At 46.3% G+C, this 20,151-nt stretch overlaps 1 protein-coding gene across 1 annotated transcript in view; it reads left to right on the top strand.

The window, feature by feature from the left end:
• Nucleotides 1-19,891, top strand: part of LOC149439173 (uncharacterized) — a 52,757-nt gene extending 32,866 nt beyond the window's left edge. Inside the window, exons 7-13 of the mRNA XM_089659363.1 lie at nucleotides 1,867-1,891; nucleotides 5,647-5,685; nucleotides 9,788-9,816; nucleotides 11,970-11,997; nucleotides 14,627-14,665; nucleotides 19,370-19,401; nucleotides 19,812-19,891. Of these exons, the coding sequence (XP_089515489.1) occupies nucleotides 1,867-1,891; nucleotides 5,647-5,685; nucleotides 9,788-9,816; nucleotides 11,970-11,997; nucleotides 14,627-14,665; nucleotides 19,370-19,401; nucleotides 19,812-19,850 (231 nt within the window). The 3' untranslated portion in view covers nucleotides 19,851-19,891. The remainder of the gene's footprint in view (nucleotides 1-1,866; nucleotides 1,892-5,646; nucleotides 5,686-9,787; nucleotides 9,817-11,969; nucleotides 11,998-14,626; nucleotides 14,666-19,369; nucleotides 19,402-19,811) is intronic.
• Nucleotides 19,892-20,151: the final 260 nt, after the last annotated feature.

The raw sequence follows: 20,151 nt of genomic DNA, 5'->3' as shown, positions 1-20,151 counted from the left end.
GGAGGGAAGTGACCATAGACCGTGGACAGGGTAGATGAAGAAGGAGGTGAACATGTAGATGGGAAAGAGCAAGAAGAGAAGGAAGTGAACATGGAAACCTGAGGATACAGAAGGCAGAGATGGAGGTAATCAAGGACATGGAATATAGGAAGCAGAAATGAAGGTGACCATGATCAGGGGAGATTGGAGAAAGAAATGAAGGGAGACTAAGGACAGAAAATAAAGAGGTAGACATGAGGTGAGGAGATTGGAATTGGGGGAGTTGCTTGACCATGGACAGGGAAGAGAAGAGGCAGAGTGAAAGGTGATAGTAGGCAAAGGAGAGCTGAGTCAACCAGTGGAAGGGTTACTATTGACAAGAGATAAAACAGGAGGGGAAAGTAGGGCCGGTGCTTCCACTAAGAAAACTAGGCAGCCGCCTTTAAATATAACAGTATCCCATGTAGCAATGAAGTGTCGGCTTCCCCTGGGATGGGAAGTGATGACATTAACCCAGGACTCAGAGTGGTCTGCAGTCTCTGATCGGAGGATCGGTCCATACATCTCCGGTACACACGCAATCCTCCAGCTGTAACAGGGAGCCGGCTAGTGACCGAATGGGGTGTGTCCAATGCTGCACACCCCGGCAGGAGCCATCAGCGGTGAGCTGAGCCTAGGATGATGGTGGGTCATGGAGGTGACAGGAGGAGGAGTGGTGCGGACAATGATCAGGGTGAGGGAAGCGAGTGCCGATTGATCATGTTGGGTGCTGCCATGTCATGAATGATCCTTCAGCTGAGAGGAAGGGCGGCGGAGGGGGAGGAAAAAAGGACAGAGGAAGATTTCAGGTGTCTGGGACTAGTGTGGCACTCCTTTCAGTGTTCCACTCAGACTCAGTCCCGTACTGCAATCCGGCTGGCGACTTCTGATCACTGTGGAGTTTTTTTAACTCTGTTTCTTTTCTTTTTTTTTTTTGTTTCTCTGATTGGTTAATACAGTTAGTTTATATGTGGCTAGTATGTATTTTGTCTTTAATATTGGTGCTGGTGGCATCTTATGGCACTTATTTTTGCAAATTAAAATTAGCAATTTCATGTTTTGTTGATCTAATATTTTCTATTGTTTTTACATTTTTTTTTGGGGGGGGGGGAAGTATCTGGTCTTGCCTAGGGCTTAACATAGTCTACCACCGGCCAAGGGGGGAGAGGGTGACCATGGACAAGGCATAAAGGAGGCAGAACAGGGGGTGACCATGGGACAGAGGATAAATGAACCAGGGTGAAAGCTGATGGAGGTGAAGAAGAGAGAGGAGCAGCAATCAATTGTTGTTCACTGGGGATCTATTGCAGTTTTTTTTATAGGATTATTGTCATTTAAATGTAACAGTGCATTATAGGGTCAACAGACTAGGACTGAATATTGCTGCACAGGTTTCATTTTCTAGAAGATTGCTTGCTGTTTATATGTATTTATTTTTTCTGAAAGTCCTTTCATGTGCAAAAAGTAATATTCAAGTGTTTCCTGCAGACTTTGGTGGTAAGATATCTGTGCTTGGTTCCTGGGTCTGCACATGTGCTGAGGCTACTATAGGGGTTCCCACCATCCCAGCCACATTATTTATTTAATCTAGTGGGATACACAATCATGGTCACAAAACCACATCAAGGTGGGCAGAGCCCAAACATTTCCCGAGGCAGCCAGATGCTCCAGCAGAGGGATCTCACTGCTGATGTCTCCAAGAGTCTGAAGAATTCTTGGTCCACCAGATTCCACCTCAGAAGGGAATGCCACTTTTTCAAAGTTTGACCTTTTATTGTTACTACAGGTATTTTAACCTTTAACAGTTCCATTCTTATAATGTTTCCTAATTCTTCTGTTCCGTTTTAGAACACAAATAATAGAGGCATCTCAAGTAAGTAAATCTTCATCTACATTCTTTGACACTATACATATAATCCACACTTCCTATCCAATCTTTTATTTTTGATACCTCTTGTTTCTTCCAAAATTTTACTATCACGTACCGGGTGATGGAGGCCAATAGAGAGAGGGCTTCCCTTGTGGCTAAGTTCCGGACTCCCCTGAGAGTAGGGCAGCGGGAGTCTGGCCCAAAGTTGCACAGGTCGCCTGTAGGAGTGCTGGTTGGTGGTCCACTCAGAAGCACAGCTGGTGTACGGAGATAGGTCTGCAGACAGGAGGCGCCTGTGCGTGGTATGCAAGCCCTTCTGGGATTTGGATGTTTACTGGGTAGTCGGTTCAAGCCATGTTCAGTTACCAGGTGGGAATCAGAGCAGACATAGTCAGATGGGATAGCCGAGGTCATACACAGAGGAGTGAGAGAGAGTATCCGTAAGCAAAGGCGAGGTCAGATCAGGGGTAAGGCAGAGTAGACAGGTCCAGGAGCAAGCCGAATCGGTAACAGGAAATCACCGGTCAAAGTCACAGGAAACAGGAACAGGGCACGGGGAGCTAGAGATCATCCAGCAACTTGAGGAAGTGATGAGCCTCCTTATAAAGGCTGTCTGGCACCACACTGAGGCTGATGTGTCTTTCTGCGCCCATGCAGAGTACTGGCAGAAATGCCAAATCTTCCAGAACTTCTGCCTTGGACAGTACCCTGACATTTACTCTGGCATTTGGCAGCTTTTCAATAACCTCCATTATAAAACTAGAGGCAGAATAGGATAAATTCTGCATATAACCACCAATTGCCTTATTTCCTTCTAAAATCTGGTAGATTTATATTGGACACTACCAACACTCTCTTTTTAGATGCTTTTACCTATAAAGCCTTATTTACACTGGCAGGCCTGCACTTAACTTTTCTAAACATACAGGTGCATTTCAATAAATTAGAATATCAACAAAAAGTTAATTTATTTCAGTAATTCAATTCAAAAAGTAAAACTCATATATTATTATTATTATACAGTATTTATATAGCGCCAGAAAGGGTATGCTCAGCGCTGTACATTATAGTGGGGGACAGAACATGAGACAATACAGTAACAAAACAATACACGAGGGGTTCGAGGGCCCTGCTCTTTGGAGCTTACAATCTAGGAGGGAGGGGATAGTGGTACAGGAGGAAGTGGCTGTGGGGGATGGAGTGGTGGGAGGAGTGGAGGAGATCAGCTGTTAGGTGAGGGTGGGGTAGGCTTCCCTGAAGAGATGGGATTTCAGGGTGTGCCTAAAGGTGAGGAGGGTAGGTGACAGTATGATGGATTGGGATAGTGAGTTCCAGAGGATGGGGGAAGTCCTGGAGAAGTCCTGCAGTCGGGCGTGGGAGGTGGAGACCAGGGAGCTAGAAAGTAGGAGGTCCTGTGAGGAGCGAAGATTACGGGTTGGGTGGTATTTGGGTATCAGGTCGGTGAGGTAGTTTGGGGCAGCATTGTGAATGGCTTTGTATGTCAGTGTTAGTAGTTTGAATTTAATGCGTTGGGCGATCGGGCAATTATATAGATTCATGACGTACAGTCTGGTTCAGTTGATTGCCCTGGTGCATGAGGCTCTGACATTTAGGTTCGGGCCAAAGGCACAGATGCATGATCTAGTCCTTCTGCAGCAGCCTGTAGAACTCAGTGGGGGGCTGACAGCTGTTGCATCTGGACCACCAGACCAACTAAGGTTTTCAGAAAGACAACTCTGTTTGTCTGGTAGGCTTGCAGTAAAAGGCTCATTGATGGACGTGGAGAGCGAAGGCTGGCCCTTGCAGCCTGATCCAATAGAAGAGCTACTGTAGCTCAAATTGTTGAAAAGATTAATGCTGGTTCCAATAGAAAGGTGTCAGAACACAAAGAGCTTTGCAGTTTGTTATTTATGGGGCTGCATAGCCGCAGACCGGTCAGGGTGCCCATGTGTCCACTGCCAAAAGTGCCTACAATGGGCGCATGAGCATCAGAATTGGACCACAGAGCAGTGGAAGAAGGTAACCTGGTATGATGAATTCTAAAATAGTTTTTGGAACACAACCAGTTTAAGATATTGACTTTGCCTCCAAATTCTCCAGATCTCAATCCAACCAAGCATTTGTGGGATCTGCAGGAAAAAGTCCTTGGAGGCCCCACCTCACAGCTTACAGGACCTGAAGGATCTGCTGCTGATGGTGCCAGATACCACAGTATACCTTCAGAAGTCTAGTAGAGTCCATGCCTCAATGGGTTATGGTGGGAAGTCATAATGTTGTGACTGATCGGTGTACATCCAACTATATAGCCAAACTATTTAATACGAGGACAAACCTTGCAAATCCATTTATATATTCATACATATTCATAGTATCCAGTAAGGCAGACTCAAGTACCACATAACTGACGGTAGATCTAAAGGAGATTGTACTACCAGACTGGTCAGTTTAAGGATCAGGCAGTAGTCAACTCATGTTAGTCAGCTGTCAAATGATGGAGTCTCAAGAGGTAGCAGATGTAAGGGTATGCAGCCAGGAAATGGTGGGGTATAATCATTAATATTATTATAATACAGGATTTATATAGTACCAACAGTTTGCGCAGCGCTTTACAATACAAAGGAGACAATACAATTACAATACATCAGTACAGAAGGAATAGGAGGGCCCGGCTCGTGGAGCTTACAATCTAAAGGAAGGGGGAAATGGAACAAAAGATGATAGCTGTAGGCGATGTTCTGATGGAGGTGGCTCAAGTACAATTCTTAGGTGGAGGTGGGGTAGGCTTCCCTGAAAAAGTGAGTTTTCAAAGATTGCCTAAAGGCAGACAGGGTGGGGGCTGACCGGACATGCTGTGGTAGGGAGTTCCAGAGGATGTGAGAGGCTCTGGAGAAGTCCTGGAGGTGAGCGTGGGAGGAGGTGACAAGGGAGCTAGAGAGCAAGATGTCTTGGGAGGAGCGGATTTGGACAATATCTGTGGATGAGGTTGGCGATGTAGCTAGTGTTGTGGATGGCTTTGTAAGCTGTGGTTAGTATTTTGAATTTTATACATTGGGCTAGTGGAAGCCAATGAAGAGATTGGCAGAGAGGGGCAGCAGTCGCTGATCGGTTGGTAAGGTGTATGAGTCTAGCAGCAGCATTAGACTGAAGGGGGGATAGCCTGTGTAACGGTAGACTAGTGAGGAGGGAGTTGCAGTAATCAAGGCGGGATATAACCAAGGCGTGGTAAGTTGTTTTGTGGTGTCTTTGGTCAGAAAGGGGCGGATTTTGGAAATGTTCCGGAGGTTGAGGCGGCAGGATTTAGCCAGTGATTGGATGTGGGGCCCAAAGGAGAGGTCAGAGTCTAGGATTACGCCTAGCACCCTGGCATGTGGGGAAGGACCAATGGTTGTGCTGTTGATCTTAATGGTAAAGCCATGAGTGGGGGATGGGGGAGGAGGAAATATTACAAGCTCGGTTTTGGAAAGATTGGGATTAGGGTAGTGGTGTGGCATCCACACTGACATGTCGCTTAGTAGATTTGTGATCCATGAGGAGATTGAGGGGGTAATCATAACATGAAGAGTTGAGGCCGTAGAGCCCGGACTTAGGATACAAAGGGCTGAACAAAGACTTGTGAGAACCATGGGGAAGCCAAAGTAATATTGCTACCTTCAGGGCTTCTTAAAATGAGCCTGACGTTTTTTTACAAACCCTAAAACATTTCATAGAAAATGAAAACGATAAAATCCAAAACAATAATTTGCTTACTTCTATTTCAGATCATCTACCAATATCCCAGGATGGAAATACATCTCTAGGTACAGTAAAAGATTGTAAATTATTGATAGAAAAAATCATATTTATTATAGTTACTTGTAATTTATGCAGCACCTTGCATATGTATTAGACATTCACATCAGTCCCTGTCCACAAAGCATTAGGAATCACATAAAGTGGATTTGCTCATTGTTTAGACCATCCTTTTTCAACCAGGGTGCCTTCAGGCATCATCAGGGGTGCCTTCAGTCATCATCAGGGGTGCCTTGGCAAAATTCCTAAAAATTGCCCACAAATGTTATACAGTTCAGCAGGTGAATCCAGCCTGCCCTTTAGTTACACAAAGCCACAGGTTTTCATTGTGCAACATTGGCTTCCAATTGCACAACGGATCAAATTCAAAATCCTAAAACTGACGTACAAAGCTGTCCACCATACTGCCCCGAACTACATCACTGACCTAATATCCAAGTACCACCCAGCACGCACACTCCGCTCCTCACAAGACCTCCTTCTCTCTAGTTCCCTGGTCTCCTCCTCCCATGCCTGCCTCCAGGACTTCTCCAGGGTGTCACCCATCCTTTGGAACTCCCTGCCCCAACCCATCAGATTATCACCTACTCTCCTCTCCTTTAGGCGCACCATGAAAACCCACCTCTTCAGGGAAGCCTACACCACCCCCTGCGAATTTCCAACCTCCTCCACTCTTCCTACCACTCCATCCCCCACAGCTATCTCCTCCTGTACCACATCCCCTCCCTCCTAGATTGTAAGCTCGAAAGAGCAGGGCCCTCAAACCCCTCGTGTATCGCATTGTATTGTTATTGTTCTGTCACATGTTCTGTTTCCCTATACAATGTACAGCGCTGAGCGAACTATTGGCGCTTTATAAATACTGTATAATAATAATAATTACAACTTTCTAGCCTCTTATCATCAATTGATAAGAAGGACATCAGGCAACTGCAGAGCATCCTTGCTTGCCCATTCCCTGCCCCTCTCCGTCAGCACTGGGGTCACATTAGCTGAGTGAAAGAAAGAAACTAAGGGAGAAGAGAAACCTGGGCATACTAGTCAGTACCAGTGTGCAAAGGTATATTTCCTTTGGAAGAATAAATCTCCTCTAACATTGGGTGTCCTACATGTGCAGATGTTGCTGTGTTATGTAAAACTACTAGTTTAGTTTTTTTCACATTTTGTAATGGGGTGCCTCAAGATTGTGCAGAATTTTCAAGGGTGCCTTGACTGAAAAAAGATTGAGAAATACTGGTTTAGCCTATAGTTGTTCTTTAAAAGAGAAGTGACTTTTTTAACACCATACTTATCGAGGTGGATGCAGCACTGATCCGATGCTGCATCTGTCCCCCGCTGGCTCTAAAACTGAGCACTGAGTGATTAAATACCGCTGATCGCTCAATTCTCTGTTCCGTGAGTAGAGAACTGGTGACTGTCAGTCACCGGCTGTCTGCTCTGCTCCTCCAGCACTCATTAGAGCGATGGGCTGCGGAGGGGGAGGGAGCGGCTGGCTCAGCCTCTCAGAGGCTCACTGAGAGGCTGAGCCAGGTGCCGGTCCAGACATCTAGGTGGATCTTGACTTTAAAGTCTGTGTCTTTCCCCAGCCTGGACCGCTAAGTGACGTCATCTGACAGCGAGCTTTAGTCCTCTGTCTGGGTCACAGGCACGGTTGCCGTTAGAAACCACAGGGCCCCATACAGCCAACCTGACAGCCCCCCCGAAAAAATACAGTTTACTAGGCTTCAGTTATGAATGAACACAGCGAGTGATTGGTACTGATCTCTCAATGTGTTCATTCAGCAAAGGAAGGGGCTGGTAAATAAGACATATATTTACTGGAACCTACCCCGCTCTCCATCCAGAAGGATCCTATTGTCCTAGTGCCTGCAGTTGCCGGTGGGAAGGAAAGGAGGGTAGCCGGCAGCACTGTGGGGGTGGGGGGCCTGGGCAGCTGGGGGGAAACATGGTGCATAAAGAGGGTGATGCGGGGCAATCACTGGAACCAATCCCCTGTATGTCTTTCTGCAGCAGCTGAAATCCGACAGGAGGGAGAGGAGAAGAAGTCAGCTTTCAGCTGCTGTAGAAAAAGCCATAGAGGGGATCGGTTCCAGTAATTGACCCTCCGCTATTCTGATCACCCTCCCTGCCTACATTTGATTCACCCAGCTGCCTGGGCCCCCCTGCTGGCCTGGACCCCCTACAGGAGGGCTGGTGGTAGCCCCTTATCCACAGCCCTGGTCACAGGAGTGCAGAACAAAAGAGCTTTGGCTGTCCTTCTTTTAATAAAATTGCTTTAGAGATATTCATACTTCCTACTGATATAATAGGTCTCTTCCCCCAAACTGTTCACCCACCCCAGAATATATCTAACACCACTTGGCAATATGTCCTTTAAAGGCAATCTACAGAGATCTTGTACATATTTTCTTTTTTCAACAAACATGATCAGGATAAAAAAAAATGGTTTGAAATGGAAAGTCCTCTTTTTTTCTCCCTTCACCCCACTGACCTAAACAACCTTAGACCCATCTCCCTGCTGCCAATAACTTCCAAGCCCCTTTGAGCGCTTAGCCTACAATCGCCTAAGCGCCCACCTCACTGACAACAACCTCCTCGATCCCCTACAGTCCGGCTTCCGTCCCCTACACTCCACCGAACCCGCCCTCCTCAAAATCACCAACGACCTGCTAACCACCAAAGCTAATGGCCACTACTCAGTCCTCCTGCTCCTCGACCTCTCCGCGGCCTTCGACACAGTCGACCACCCCCTCCTCCTTACTAAACTGCACTCCTTTGGCATCAGGGACGCTGCTCTCTCCTGGTTCTCCTCCTACCTATCCCAACGCTCCTTTAGCGTTACCTATAACGCTGCCACCTCCCCCTCTCTCCCCCTCTCTGTTGGAGTCCCCCAAGGCTCTGTCCTCGGACCCCTCCTCTTCTCCATCTACACCTCCTCCCTTGGCAAACTGATACACTCCTATGGCTTCAACTATCACCTCTACGCCGATGACACACAAATTTACCTCTCCACCCCTCATCTCACCCCCTCACTCTCTGCCCGCATCGCCCACCTCCTGAACGACATATCAGACTGGATGTCGCTCCATTTCCTCAAGTTAAACCTTTCCAAAACCGAGCTCCTAGTTTTCCCCCCAGCCCGCGCCCCCCCCCATCCTCTCCATCACGACTAGCAATGCCACCATCAATCCCACCCCACACGCCAAAGTCCTGGGTGTCACCCTGGACTCAAACCTTTCCTTCCAACCTCATGTCCAATCACTATCAAATTCATGCAGACTCCACCTCCGCAACATCTCCAAGATACGTACATTCCTCACCCCAGACACTACTAAACAACTCGTACCCTCCCTCATCATCTCACGCCTGGACTACTGCAACTCCCTTCTCACTGGCCTACCCAAACAAATGCTATCCCCACTCCAGTCTATTCTGAACTCAGCGGCTAGACTCATCCACCTCACCAACCACTCCACATCTACCTCCCCCCTCTGCCAATCCCTTCACTGGCTCCCGATTGCCCAATGCATTAAATTCAAATTACTAACTCTGACATACAAAGCCATTCATAACGCTGCCCCAAACTACCTCACTGACCTGATACCCAAATATCACCCTACCCGTGCCCTTCGCTCCTCACAAGACCTCCTACTCTCTAGCTCCCTGGTCTCCTCCTACCATGCCCGACTGCAGGACTTCTCCAGGACTTCCCTCATCCTCTGGAACTCCCTACCCCAATCCATCAGACTGTCACATACCCTTCTCACCTTCAGGCGCACCCTGAAAACCCATCTCTTCAGGGAAGCCTACCCCACCCTCACCTAACAACCGATCTCCTCCACTCCTCCTACCATTCCATTCCCCACAGCCACTTCCTCCTGTACCACTATCCCCTCCTTCCTAGATTGTAAGCTCGAAATATTGTACTGTATTGTCTCATGTTCTGTCCCCCACGCTAATGTACAGCGCTGAGAAAACCCTTAGGCGCTATATAAACACTATATAATAATAATAATAATAATAATAATAAAGCTTATCTTTCACATTTGCTTAGTTTTATAAAATTTGAGTACTGTACCTATTTTTTTTTTTCTGTTTTTGTTTTCAAAGAGATGAACTCTTTATCCAACGGTTGTCAGGTAAGCAAATAATTTTGTCAACACAAGTTCTGATAATGTTTTTTTCTTTTTTTTTACACATTGAAATTGCCTTGTCTTTCCTACTTTTAACTTCTCATATGTACTGATTTCCTTAAATCCCAAAAACATTTTTTCTCTTTTAGTTTTGGAGTAGAGAAGGGTTGGAACCCTTGTCAGGTTTTATTGCTGTCTCTGTCCCACTGGGGAGATCCTCCTTCACTTCCTGCTCTGCTGATACCTGTTCCCCGAACAGAAAGGGAGAGGAAGCCTCACATAGCAGACATAGTAACTAAGCTTGACAAATGTTCAAATCTTCCCCACAATATTCATACTAGAGAAGGCAGAGATAGAGGTAACCATGGACAGGTCATAGATCAGGCAGAGATGGAGGTGACTATGAACATGAGATAGAGGGGGCAGAGATTGAGGTAACCGTTGACAGGTCCTAGAGAAGGCAGAGATAGAGGTCACCATGGACAAGAAATAGAAGAGGCAGAGATTGAGGTGACCATGGATAGGTTATAGAGAAGGCAGAGACAGAGGTGAACATGGACAACAAATAGGGAAGGCAGTGATGGAGATGACCATGGACAAAGCATAAAGGAGGTTGAGGGCGGGGGTGTTTGGTGACCATGGGCAGCGTGTAGAAGAGGCAGAGATGGAGGTGACCATGAACAAGGCATAAAGCAGGCAGAGATGGAGGTGACTATTAACATGAGACAGATGGGGCAAAGATGGAGATGACCATGAACAGAGGATAGAAGAGCTTGGGGAGTGGGAGGTTGGGTGGCCATGGACAGGGGATAGAATAGGCAGACATGGAGGTTACCAAGGACACGGCATAACAGAGGTAGGTGACCATGGACAAGATGTAGAGGAGGCAGAGATTGAGGTGACCATGGACAGATCCTAAAGGAGGCAGAGACAGAGGTCACCATGGACAAGAAATAGAGGAGGCAGAGATTGAGGTGACCATGGATAGGTCATAGAGAAGGTAGAGACAGAGGTGACCATGGATAACAAATAGAGAAGGAAGAGAGATGCCAATGAACAGAGCATAGAGGAGTTTTGAGGGCGGGGGTGTTGGGTGACCATGGGCAGAGTATAGAAGAGGCAGAGATGGAGGTGACCATTGACAGGGCATGGAGGAGGCAGAGATGGAGGTGACCATGGACAGGGCATGGAGGAGGCAGAGATGGAGGTGACTATGAACATGAGATAGAGGAGGCAGAGACTGAGATGACCATGGACAGAGAATAGAAGAAACTGGGGAATGGTGGTGTCAGGTTGCCATGGAAAAGGGCATAGAGAAGGCACAGACGGAGGTGATCATGAACAAGCGATTGAGGAGGCAGAGATGGAGATGACCATCGACATGGCATCAAGGAGACAGAGATGGAGGTGACCATGGACAGAGGATAGAGGAGGTTAGGGAATGAAGTGTTGGGTGACAATGGACAGGGTATAGAAGAGGCAGAGATGGAGGTGACCATGGACAGAGCATGGAGGAGGCAGAGATGGAGGTGACCATGTACAGGACATAGAACAGGCAGAGACTGAGATTACCATGAACAAGAGATAGAGGGAGCAGAGACGGAGAGGGCCATGGGCAGGGCATAGGGGAGGCAGAGATGGAGGTGAACATGGAAAGAGGATAGAGGAGATTGGGGGTCATGATCATAGACAAAGGATGGTGGAGATTTGGGGGGGGGGGGGTAGAGGTACTATAGGCAGGTAATACAGAGATCAGTTATAGAGGTGACCATTAAGCAGACTTTGCTGGTGAGATCTCTGAGTTCCCAGGTCTGCAAACCTGCTGTGGCTATTATAAGTGGCTCCCATACTCCCCAACATTATTATTTATTTATTGGTTAATATAAGGAAAGGTGCAAATGTAGTTACAAGACCTCAAGGGGGTGGGAACCCCCAAAATTCAAAGAAAAGACGGTCAGAAACTACAGTAGAGAGGTCTCACTGCTGAAGTATCAAAGATTCATAAGAATTCAATGTGTAACTGGGCCACCAGATTCCATTCCACCTATAAAGGGAATGCCAACTATTTAAAGCTTGTCCTTTTATTAATTTTACAGTTATTTTAACTTTTTAACAATTACATTTATAGAATGTTTCCTAATTCTTCTGTTTCCTTTTAGCAGCAACACAGTTTCAGAAACGGCACCAGTAAGTATACCTATTTATACATTCATTTACTCTAGCATATGGCAGTTTTCCATTAATACCAGACGTCTGTTATAAAACTAGAGGAAGGATGGTATCTTTTCTGCATATAACAACCAATTAACTTCTAATTTTCCTTCTGAATTCTATACCCCATGACCTCCCCCCCCCCTCCATCCCTCTGAATTCCTCTTGCCGCTGCTTGACTTGGGAAGATGCTCATAGCCAAGTCAAGTGGCTATCTCCTTCCTTACTATGTTGGACAGCTGAGGCACAGAGGGTGGGGGATCCAGTCTGAATTTAGATCTAGGGGTTAGGAAACATTTAGCAACATGGAACAATAAACTACATGTACTTTGTCCCACGGGGGAGAAAACAATGAAAAATAAATTGAATTAAAAGCTCTGTCCTTATGTCAATAAGCTGTCATGGAGCCTTATGGGGAGCAAAAGTAAAGACAGGAAGCCAAGAAAGGGTTGCAAATAACCATTTATTTATTTCAGGTACATGTACAGTGAGGAACAGAAGTATTTGAACCCCCTGCGATCTTGCAAGTTATCCCACTTAGAAATCATGGAGGGGTCTGACATTCACATTGTAGGTGCATTCCCACTCTGAGAGACAGAATTAAAAAAAAAATTCAGGAAATCACATTGTATGATTTTTAAAGAATGTATTTGTCTCGCACTGCTGAACAGAAGTATTTGAACCCCTGAGAAGATCCGTGTTAATATTTGGTACAGAAGCCTTTGTTTGTAATTACAGAGGTCAGACGTTTCCTGTAGTTCTTGGTCAGGTTTGCACTGCAACAGGGATTTTGGCCCACTCCTCCACACAGATCTCCTCTAGATCTGTCAGGTTTCGGGGCTGTCGCTGCGCAACGCGGAGTTTCAGCTCCCTCCAAAGATGTTCTATTGGATTTAGGTCTGGAGACTGGCTAGGCCATTCCAGAACCTTGATATGCTTCTTACGGAGCCACTCCTTGGTTCTCCTGGCTGTGTGCTTCGGGTCGTTGTCATGTTGGAAGACCCAGCCACGACCCAAACACAACGAGTGAAGTTTAGACCAAAAAGTTCTACTTTGGTCTCATCTGACCACATGACTTTCTCCCATGCCTCCTCTGGATCATCCAGATGGTCATTGGCAAACTTCAGACGGGCCTGGACATGTGATGACTTGAGCAGGGGAACCTTCCGTGCAATGCATGATTTGAAACCATGACGGCGGTGTTCTACCGATAGTGACCTTTGAAACTGTGGTCCCAGCTCTCTTCATGTCATTGACCAGCTCCTCCCTTGTAGTTCTGGGCTGATTCCTCACCTTTCTTATCATCAGTGATACCCCACGAGGTGAGATCTTGCATGGAGCCCCAGTCCGAGGGAGACTGACAGTCGTCTTGCTCCAACAATTGATCTATTTTCACCAAGCTGCTTGTCAATTGCCCCGTAGCCCTTTCCAGCCTTGTGGAGGTCCACAATTTTGTCTCATGTGTCTTTTGACAGCTCTTCGGTCTTGCCCATGGTAGTAGTTGGCGTCTGACTGACTGTGGGGTGGAAAGGTGTCTTTAAAGAGCTCAGGCAGGTGCTACTAAGTTAGATTAATGAGTGGAGTAGAGGTGGGCTTTTTAAAGGCACAGTAACAGGTCTTTGAGAGCCAGAATTCTTGTTGTTTCTCAGGTGTTCAAATACTTATGTTCAGCAGTGCAAGACAAATAAATTTTTTAAAAATCATATAATGTGATTTCCTGAATTTCTTTCTTTTAAATTCTGTCTCTCAGAGTGGGAATGCACCTACAATGTGAATTTCAGACCCCTCCATGATTTCTAAGTGGGAGATCTTGCAAAATCGCAGGGGGTTCAAATACTTCTGTTCCTCACTGTATAGTGCCGTCAATTTACGCAGCGCTTTACATATATCTTGTACATTCACATCAGTCCCTAACCCTCAAGGGGCGTTCAATCTAAGGTTCCTAACTTACATTCATACATACACATACTAGGGCCAGTTTAGACAGGAGCCAGTTCACCTATCAGCATGTCTTTGGAGTAAGCATCACAGAGGTATCCAACCCCTGGGCCACAGACTGGTGCCAGTCCATGGCCTATTGGGGGTCGGGCCGCACGGCGAGAGAGTGAAACAGCACAACCTGGACAGTCATCCTCCAACCACCGGAGGTCACCAGCTCCCCTTTTTCAAGCACCACTACTCCCTTCTCTCTCTATGGTCACGTCGGCAACATGTGGGAAGAAAATGAACAGGGTTGCGGAGAAGAAGGAGAAGGGGAGAAGCCTGTCACCCCCTTGATGGGAAAGGCTGCACCCCCAACGCCACCCCCAATATACCCCTCCCCCCGGTCCGTGGAAAGTTTGTCTTCTGTGAAGCTGGTCCCTGGTGCTAGGGGGGTTGGGGACCACTGACTTAGAGAGTTGAGACCATAATTGATACCATAGAGCCTGATTTTAGGATACAAAGGTCTGCACAAGGACGTGGGTACTGAATCAATATTATTACCTTAGGAAGATCTCAGGGGAGGGCCCCTGTAAATGAGCTTGACATTTTTTACAAGCCCTAAAAAAAAAAACTCATAGAAAAATAAAATATAAAAGCACTAATATGTTTAATTCCATTTCAGAATATGAGCCAGTACCTCCGGAGGAAAATACGTCTGAAGGTACAGTAAAGGATCGTAAACTATTGATAGAAAAAAATAATGAACCATTTGCATAAGGGCAACGCGGTAAAGTCAAGAAGCGAATGACTTATCTTCACAACTCGGTTACAATTGCCCACATTAGGAAAAAAATGACCTAAGATGATAGGACGTAAAATGGCAAGATGCAGAATTGTTTAGTATGCTATTAAGTTGACCATACCACTGTACTGTATTATATTTGTCAAAAAGGGCGACCATACTGTACTTTTCTATACACTTTTGAAAACAATCAAGTCATTGTTAATTATAGAAAAGTTCACTGTGAGGAGTACAGAAAACATGGGAAGGAAAATGAAGGGGGGACTACGTTCTAAGGTCAATTTGGGAAGGTCTTAATGTATTGTATTATCTCATGCCTGGACTACTGCAACTCCCTTCTCACCGGCCTACCCCAACACAGGCTATCCCCGCTTCAGTCTATCCTGAACTCAGCGGCCAGACTCATCCACCTTACCAACCGCTCCACTTCTGCCACCCCCCTCTGTCATTCCCTCCACTGGGCTCCACCCCCCTCTGTCATTCCCTCCACTGGGCTCCATCCCCCTCTGTCATTCCCTCCACTGGCTCCCGATTACCCAACGCATTAAATTCAAACTACTAACATAAGACATACAAAGCCATTCATAATGCTGCCCCAAACTACCTCACCGACCTGATACCCAAATACCACCCAACCCGTATTCTTCGCTCCTCACAAGACCTCCTACTTTCTAGCTCCCTGGTCTCCACCTCCCACGCCCGACTGCAGGACTTCTCCAGGACTTCCCCCATCCTCTGGAACTCTCTACGCCAATCCAACAGACTGTCACCTACCCTCCTCACCTTCAGGCGCACCCTGAAAACCCATGTCTTCAGGGAAGCCTACCCCACCCTCACCTAACAGCCGATCTCCTCCACTCCTCCTACCACTCCATCCCCCACAGCCATTTCCTCCTGTAACACCATCCCTTCCCTCCTAGATTGTAAGCTCGAAAGAGCAGGGCCCTCAAACCCCTCGTGTATTGTATTGTCTCATGTACTGTCCCCACTATAATGTTCAGCGCTGAGCAAACCTTTATATAAATACTGTATAATAATAATAATACTAGGTATAACTTGGGTCAATGAAAGAAAACAGCTTCTTGGACAATCTTCTTGGAGAATTCTCCAAACAACTGGATGATTTTGCCACTAATCGTTTTTTAGATCTGTTGATTTTTCTTGTAAGACAGGTGGCCACCTCACCTCACCATGGACAGTATCAGCATTCTGTAAACCTGGATTGCACAGTCTACAGGTCAAGACCTCCAAAAGCAAGCCAAATTTTTGGGGGTTCCCAAGCAACCAGTTGTGCTGGTCATTCTTTAATATATTTATTGGGTAACACATATTATGGGACTCTAGATCAACGGCAGGTTGATGGCTACATCATTCGTTGACCTTTGGTGGCTCAGCTAGGAAGAAGTCCAATCACTTTTGCCATAGACATGTCTAGAATATTGGTCACTGGTCATAGTTTGATGGAAACCTGCAAAGAGAAATGTCAAACTCTGGCTTCAGTACACTGAATCGGTGATCAGGAACAAATATGCAGGTCAGGAGGTATGACTTTGTCCTGCAAGCTTAAAGCAGAATTCCAGCCTCACTTCTTGCTGTCCAATCTGCTTCAGATGTTTGGTGGACCATTGTACTGCTTATTATTATTTTCTTCCTTTATGCTCCCCTATCCACTATATGTCTCTGAAATTTCCTGTCTGTGCGATGACAAGCCTTACACTAGACCCACCAAAGATCATGGATACAAATGGCGTAATTCACTGATGCTCAGTGGAGTCGCTATGGGGGTGTGAGGAGTGTTGATCTTCAGAGGGCTACAACCATCAAGTAGGTATATTCTGGGCCAGGGGCGGACTGACCATTCGAGCACTCGGGCACTGCCCGAGGGCCCGGGGTCAGTAGGGGGCCCCATGAAATGCCCCTGGTACATTTTTATAGGCTTTTTTGGGTGTGCTTTGAGTGTGGGCAAGGACACAGGGGCCCCATGATCCCCTATTTCCCGGGGGCCCCATGAGTTGTCAGTCCACCCCTGTTCTGGGCTAAGACTGGAATGAGGTGACAACACCGGAGGAGGGGCGGTGACCTCTGAGGAGGGAGGACGTGTATGGTCGGTTCCCTGTCCGCCCCCCAGGCTTGCTCCTCCTCCTGGACGTAGTGGTCATTACACGGTGCGTGCTCCCCGGTTTTCCTGGTAATGGGCAGTTGTTTACTAGCTGGAGCTGGATGGAGCGATGGTGGCCAAGGGAGAGGTGAGAGACCCTCCTGGTTGAGGGAGGTGCAGAGGAATTGTATGCATGTGAGAATGTGGGGTGCAAGGGAACCGAAATTGAAGGGGGGGGGGGCTGCAGTGGAATTATATTTGTAGGGGGGCTGCAGAGACATTCTAAATGTGGGGAAAGGGTAAATATAATTGAAGGGGGGCTGCAGGGGAATTATAATTGTGTGGGGGGAGGGTAAATATAATTGAAGGGGGGTTGCAGGAAAATTATAATTAAAGGGGGAGGGTGTTGCAGGGGAATTATAATTGTGTGGGGGGAGGGTAAATATAATTGAAGGGGGGTTGCAGGAAAATTATAATTAAAGGGGGAGGGTGTTGCAGGGGAATTATAATTGTGTGGGGGGAGGGTAAATATAATTGAAAGGGGGGGGGCTGCAGGGGAATTCTAATTAAAGGGGGAGGGATCTGCAGCGGAATTCTAATTAAAGGACGGGGCATTATATGGGAGAGCTGCAGGAGAATTATAATTGTGTGGGGGGGTAAATATAATTGAAGGGGGGGCTGCAGGGGAACTACAGTTAAAGGGGCAGGGTGCTTCAGGGGAATTATAATTAAAGGAGGGGGCATTATAATATGGGGTAGCTACAGGAGAATTATAATTGTGTGGGGGGAGGGTAAATATAAATGAAGGGGGGACTGTAGGGGAATTATAATTAAAGGAGGGGGCAATATAATATTGGGTAGCTGCAGGAGAATTATAATTGTGTGTGTGGGGGGGGGGGTAAATATAATTGAAAGGGGGGGAGCTGCAGGAGAATTATTGTGTGTGTGTGTGGGGGGGGGTAAATCTAATTGAAGGGGGGCTGCAGGGGAATTATAATTAACGGAGGGGGCATTATAATATGGGGGAGCTGTACGAGAATTACAATTGTGTGTGGGGGGGGTAAATATAAATGAAGGGGGGACTGCAGGGGAATTATAATTAAAGTAGAAGGCATTAAAATACGGGGGAGTTGCAGGAGAATTATAATTGTGTGTGTGTGTGTGTGTGTGTGTGTTGGGGGGAGGAAAATTTAATTTAAGGGGGGGCTTCAGGGGAATTATAATTAAAGGGGGAGGGTGCTGCAGGGGAATTATAATTAAAGGGGGAGGGTGCTGCAGGGGAATTATAATTAAAGGAGGGGGAAATAAAATACGGGGGAGCTGCAGGAGAATTATAATTGTGTGTGTGTGTGTTGGGGGGGTAAATTTAATTAAAGGGGGGGCTTCAGGGGAATTATAATTTAAGGGGGAGGGTGCTTCAGGGGAATTATAATTAAAGGAGGGGGCATTACAATATGGGGGAGCTGCAGGAGAATTATAATTGTGTGGGGGGGGTAAACATAATTGAAGGGGGTGCTGCAGGGGAATTATAATTAACGGAGGAGACATTATAAAATGGGGGAGCTGCAGGAGAATGATAATTGTGTGGGGGAGGGTAAATATAATTGAAGGGGGGGGGGCTGCAGGGGAATTTTATGTAACAGAGGAGGATATGTGAGGTGTTTTAATGGGGAGGGTATTGTGGGGCAATTATAGCAGTCTGGGGGAATGTGGGGTAATTATAATGGGGTGGAGGAGGAATCACAGGGTCATTTTAATGTGACGGGGGCAGGGGGAAGTACCATGGGGTATTTACAGTAATAGATTAGGGGATTTATGATGGGGGGGTATGTATTTGTACCGGGGGGAAATACTCCGCTATAATTACAATGGGGGCGAGGGGTTGTGGGAACCATGGGCGGACTGACAACTCATGGGGCCCCCTGGCAATAGGGGATCATGGGGCCCCTGTGTCCTTGCCTAAACTCACAAAAGGTACCAGGGGCATCTCATGGGGCCCCCTACTTACCCTGGGCCCTCAAGCAGTGCCCAAGTTTCCAAATGATCAGTCCGCCCCTGGTGGGATCTATGAAGTGTATGTGGGCGAAGTGATTAGATGTAATGTGAAGTACAGTAGTTAGAATTGGGGAGGGGGTTCCAGGGTGGAGGGAGGTTGGGTAGGGGGTATTGCACGGGGGGGTGATGCCATATTTTACTGCACCAGGTGACACCAAACCTAATGCCGCCATTGCTGCTGCTGCGTGCTATATGGTGGATACAACACCCACTGAGCCTGTTTCATTTGCATGAGAAAGGGATACAATGGAGCCACCCCTTCCCGGTGTATATCAAATCATGAAAATCTTCTGCAGAAGTTCTACTTAAAATGAACAAACCAGGTAAAAGTTATACTGAAGAAAAAAATGAGAAGACTTCTTTCTTTCTCTGCTAGATGACTTGACATATCAAACTTTGTCCTTCACATCTGCTTATTTTTGTACATTTCGATGACTGTAACTCATTCTTTTCTGCATTTATCTTCATAGGGAGGATCTCACAACCCAACAATTCTCATCACGTAAGGAAATATTTATATTATTTTTCATATACTTATAATTCTTTCTCTCTATTTTTCCATAATGAAATAGTTTTGTCTCCTCTCTCTTCAACTTCTCATATGTGCAAAATTCTTTAACACCTAGTTCCAGCCAACACGTAGGGAAGATCTAGAAACCGTTAAGTTTTTATTACTGCAAGTACCAAACGAAAAATCCTTAGAAGTCCAAAGTTTCTATTATTCAACTGGTTAAAACAAGCAGGGCAAGAAACAGCCAATGCGATTTGGGGGCCACACACACACACAAAGGAAGAAAAGGACAAAAAAAAAGTTGTCTGTCCCTTGGCCAGCTTGTAACCGGGTGAACAATATAGATTGTAATATAGAGGCAATATAGGCATCTATCATGTGTTTTCTTTTGCCTTCAACAGAATGAAGAAGGAGAGGATGACGGGGAAACTGATCAATAGTTTACATTTATGCCGTGATATCAAGCTCTTCCAGGCAAAAGGTAATTAATACATTTGATTTTTTTTTCTCTGGCAAGACCAGCCAATTCTGATTCTTTGTAGTTTCTGTTCTTCAAAATATGCAGTTAAAGCTGAACTCCAGGCAGGTGAAAAATAGATAGAAAAGTTAATATTTCATTAAAGGGTTCATGTTGATGGGCGTTCTTGACAAAAGTAGCCATTTCTATTTCAAAGTGGCTTCAGAGTTTGACCTGCTTTACCTACAGTCTCAGTAGAGAGATGCTAGGTCCAAATTAGACCC

The sequence above is a fragment of the Staurois parvus genome, unplaced genomic scaffold (assembly GCF_062004578.1).
Source record: "Staurois parvus isolate SC_StPar_1 unplaced genomic scaffold, SC_StPar_1.0 ptg001150l, whole genome shotgun sequence".
In the NCBI taxonomy this organism is placed as follows: Eukaryota; Metazoa; Chordata; class Amphibia; order Anura; family Ranidae; genus Staurois; species Staurois parvus.
Note: the sequence above shows the minus strand (reverse complement) of the source record. Positions and strands in the feature narration are given on the sequence as shown.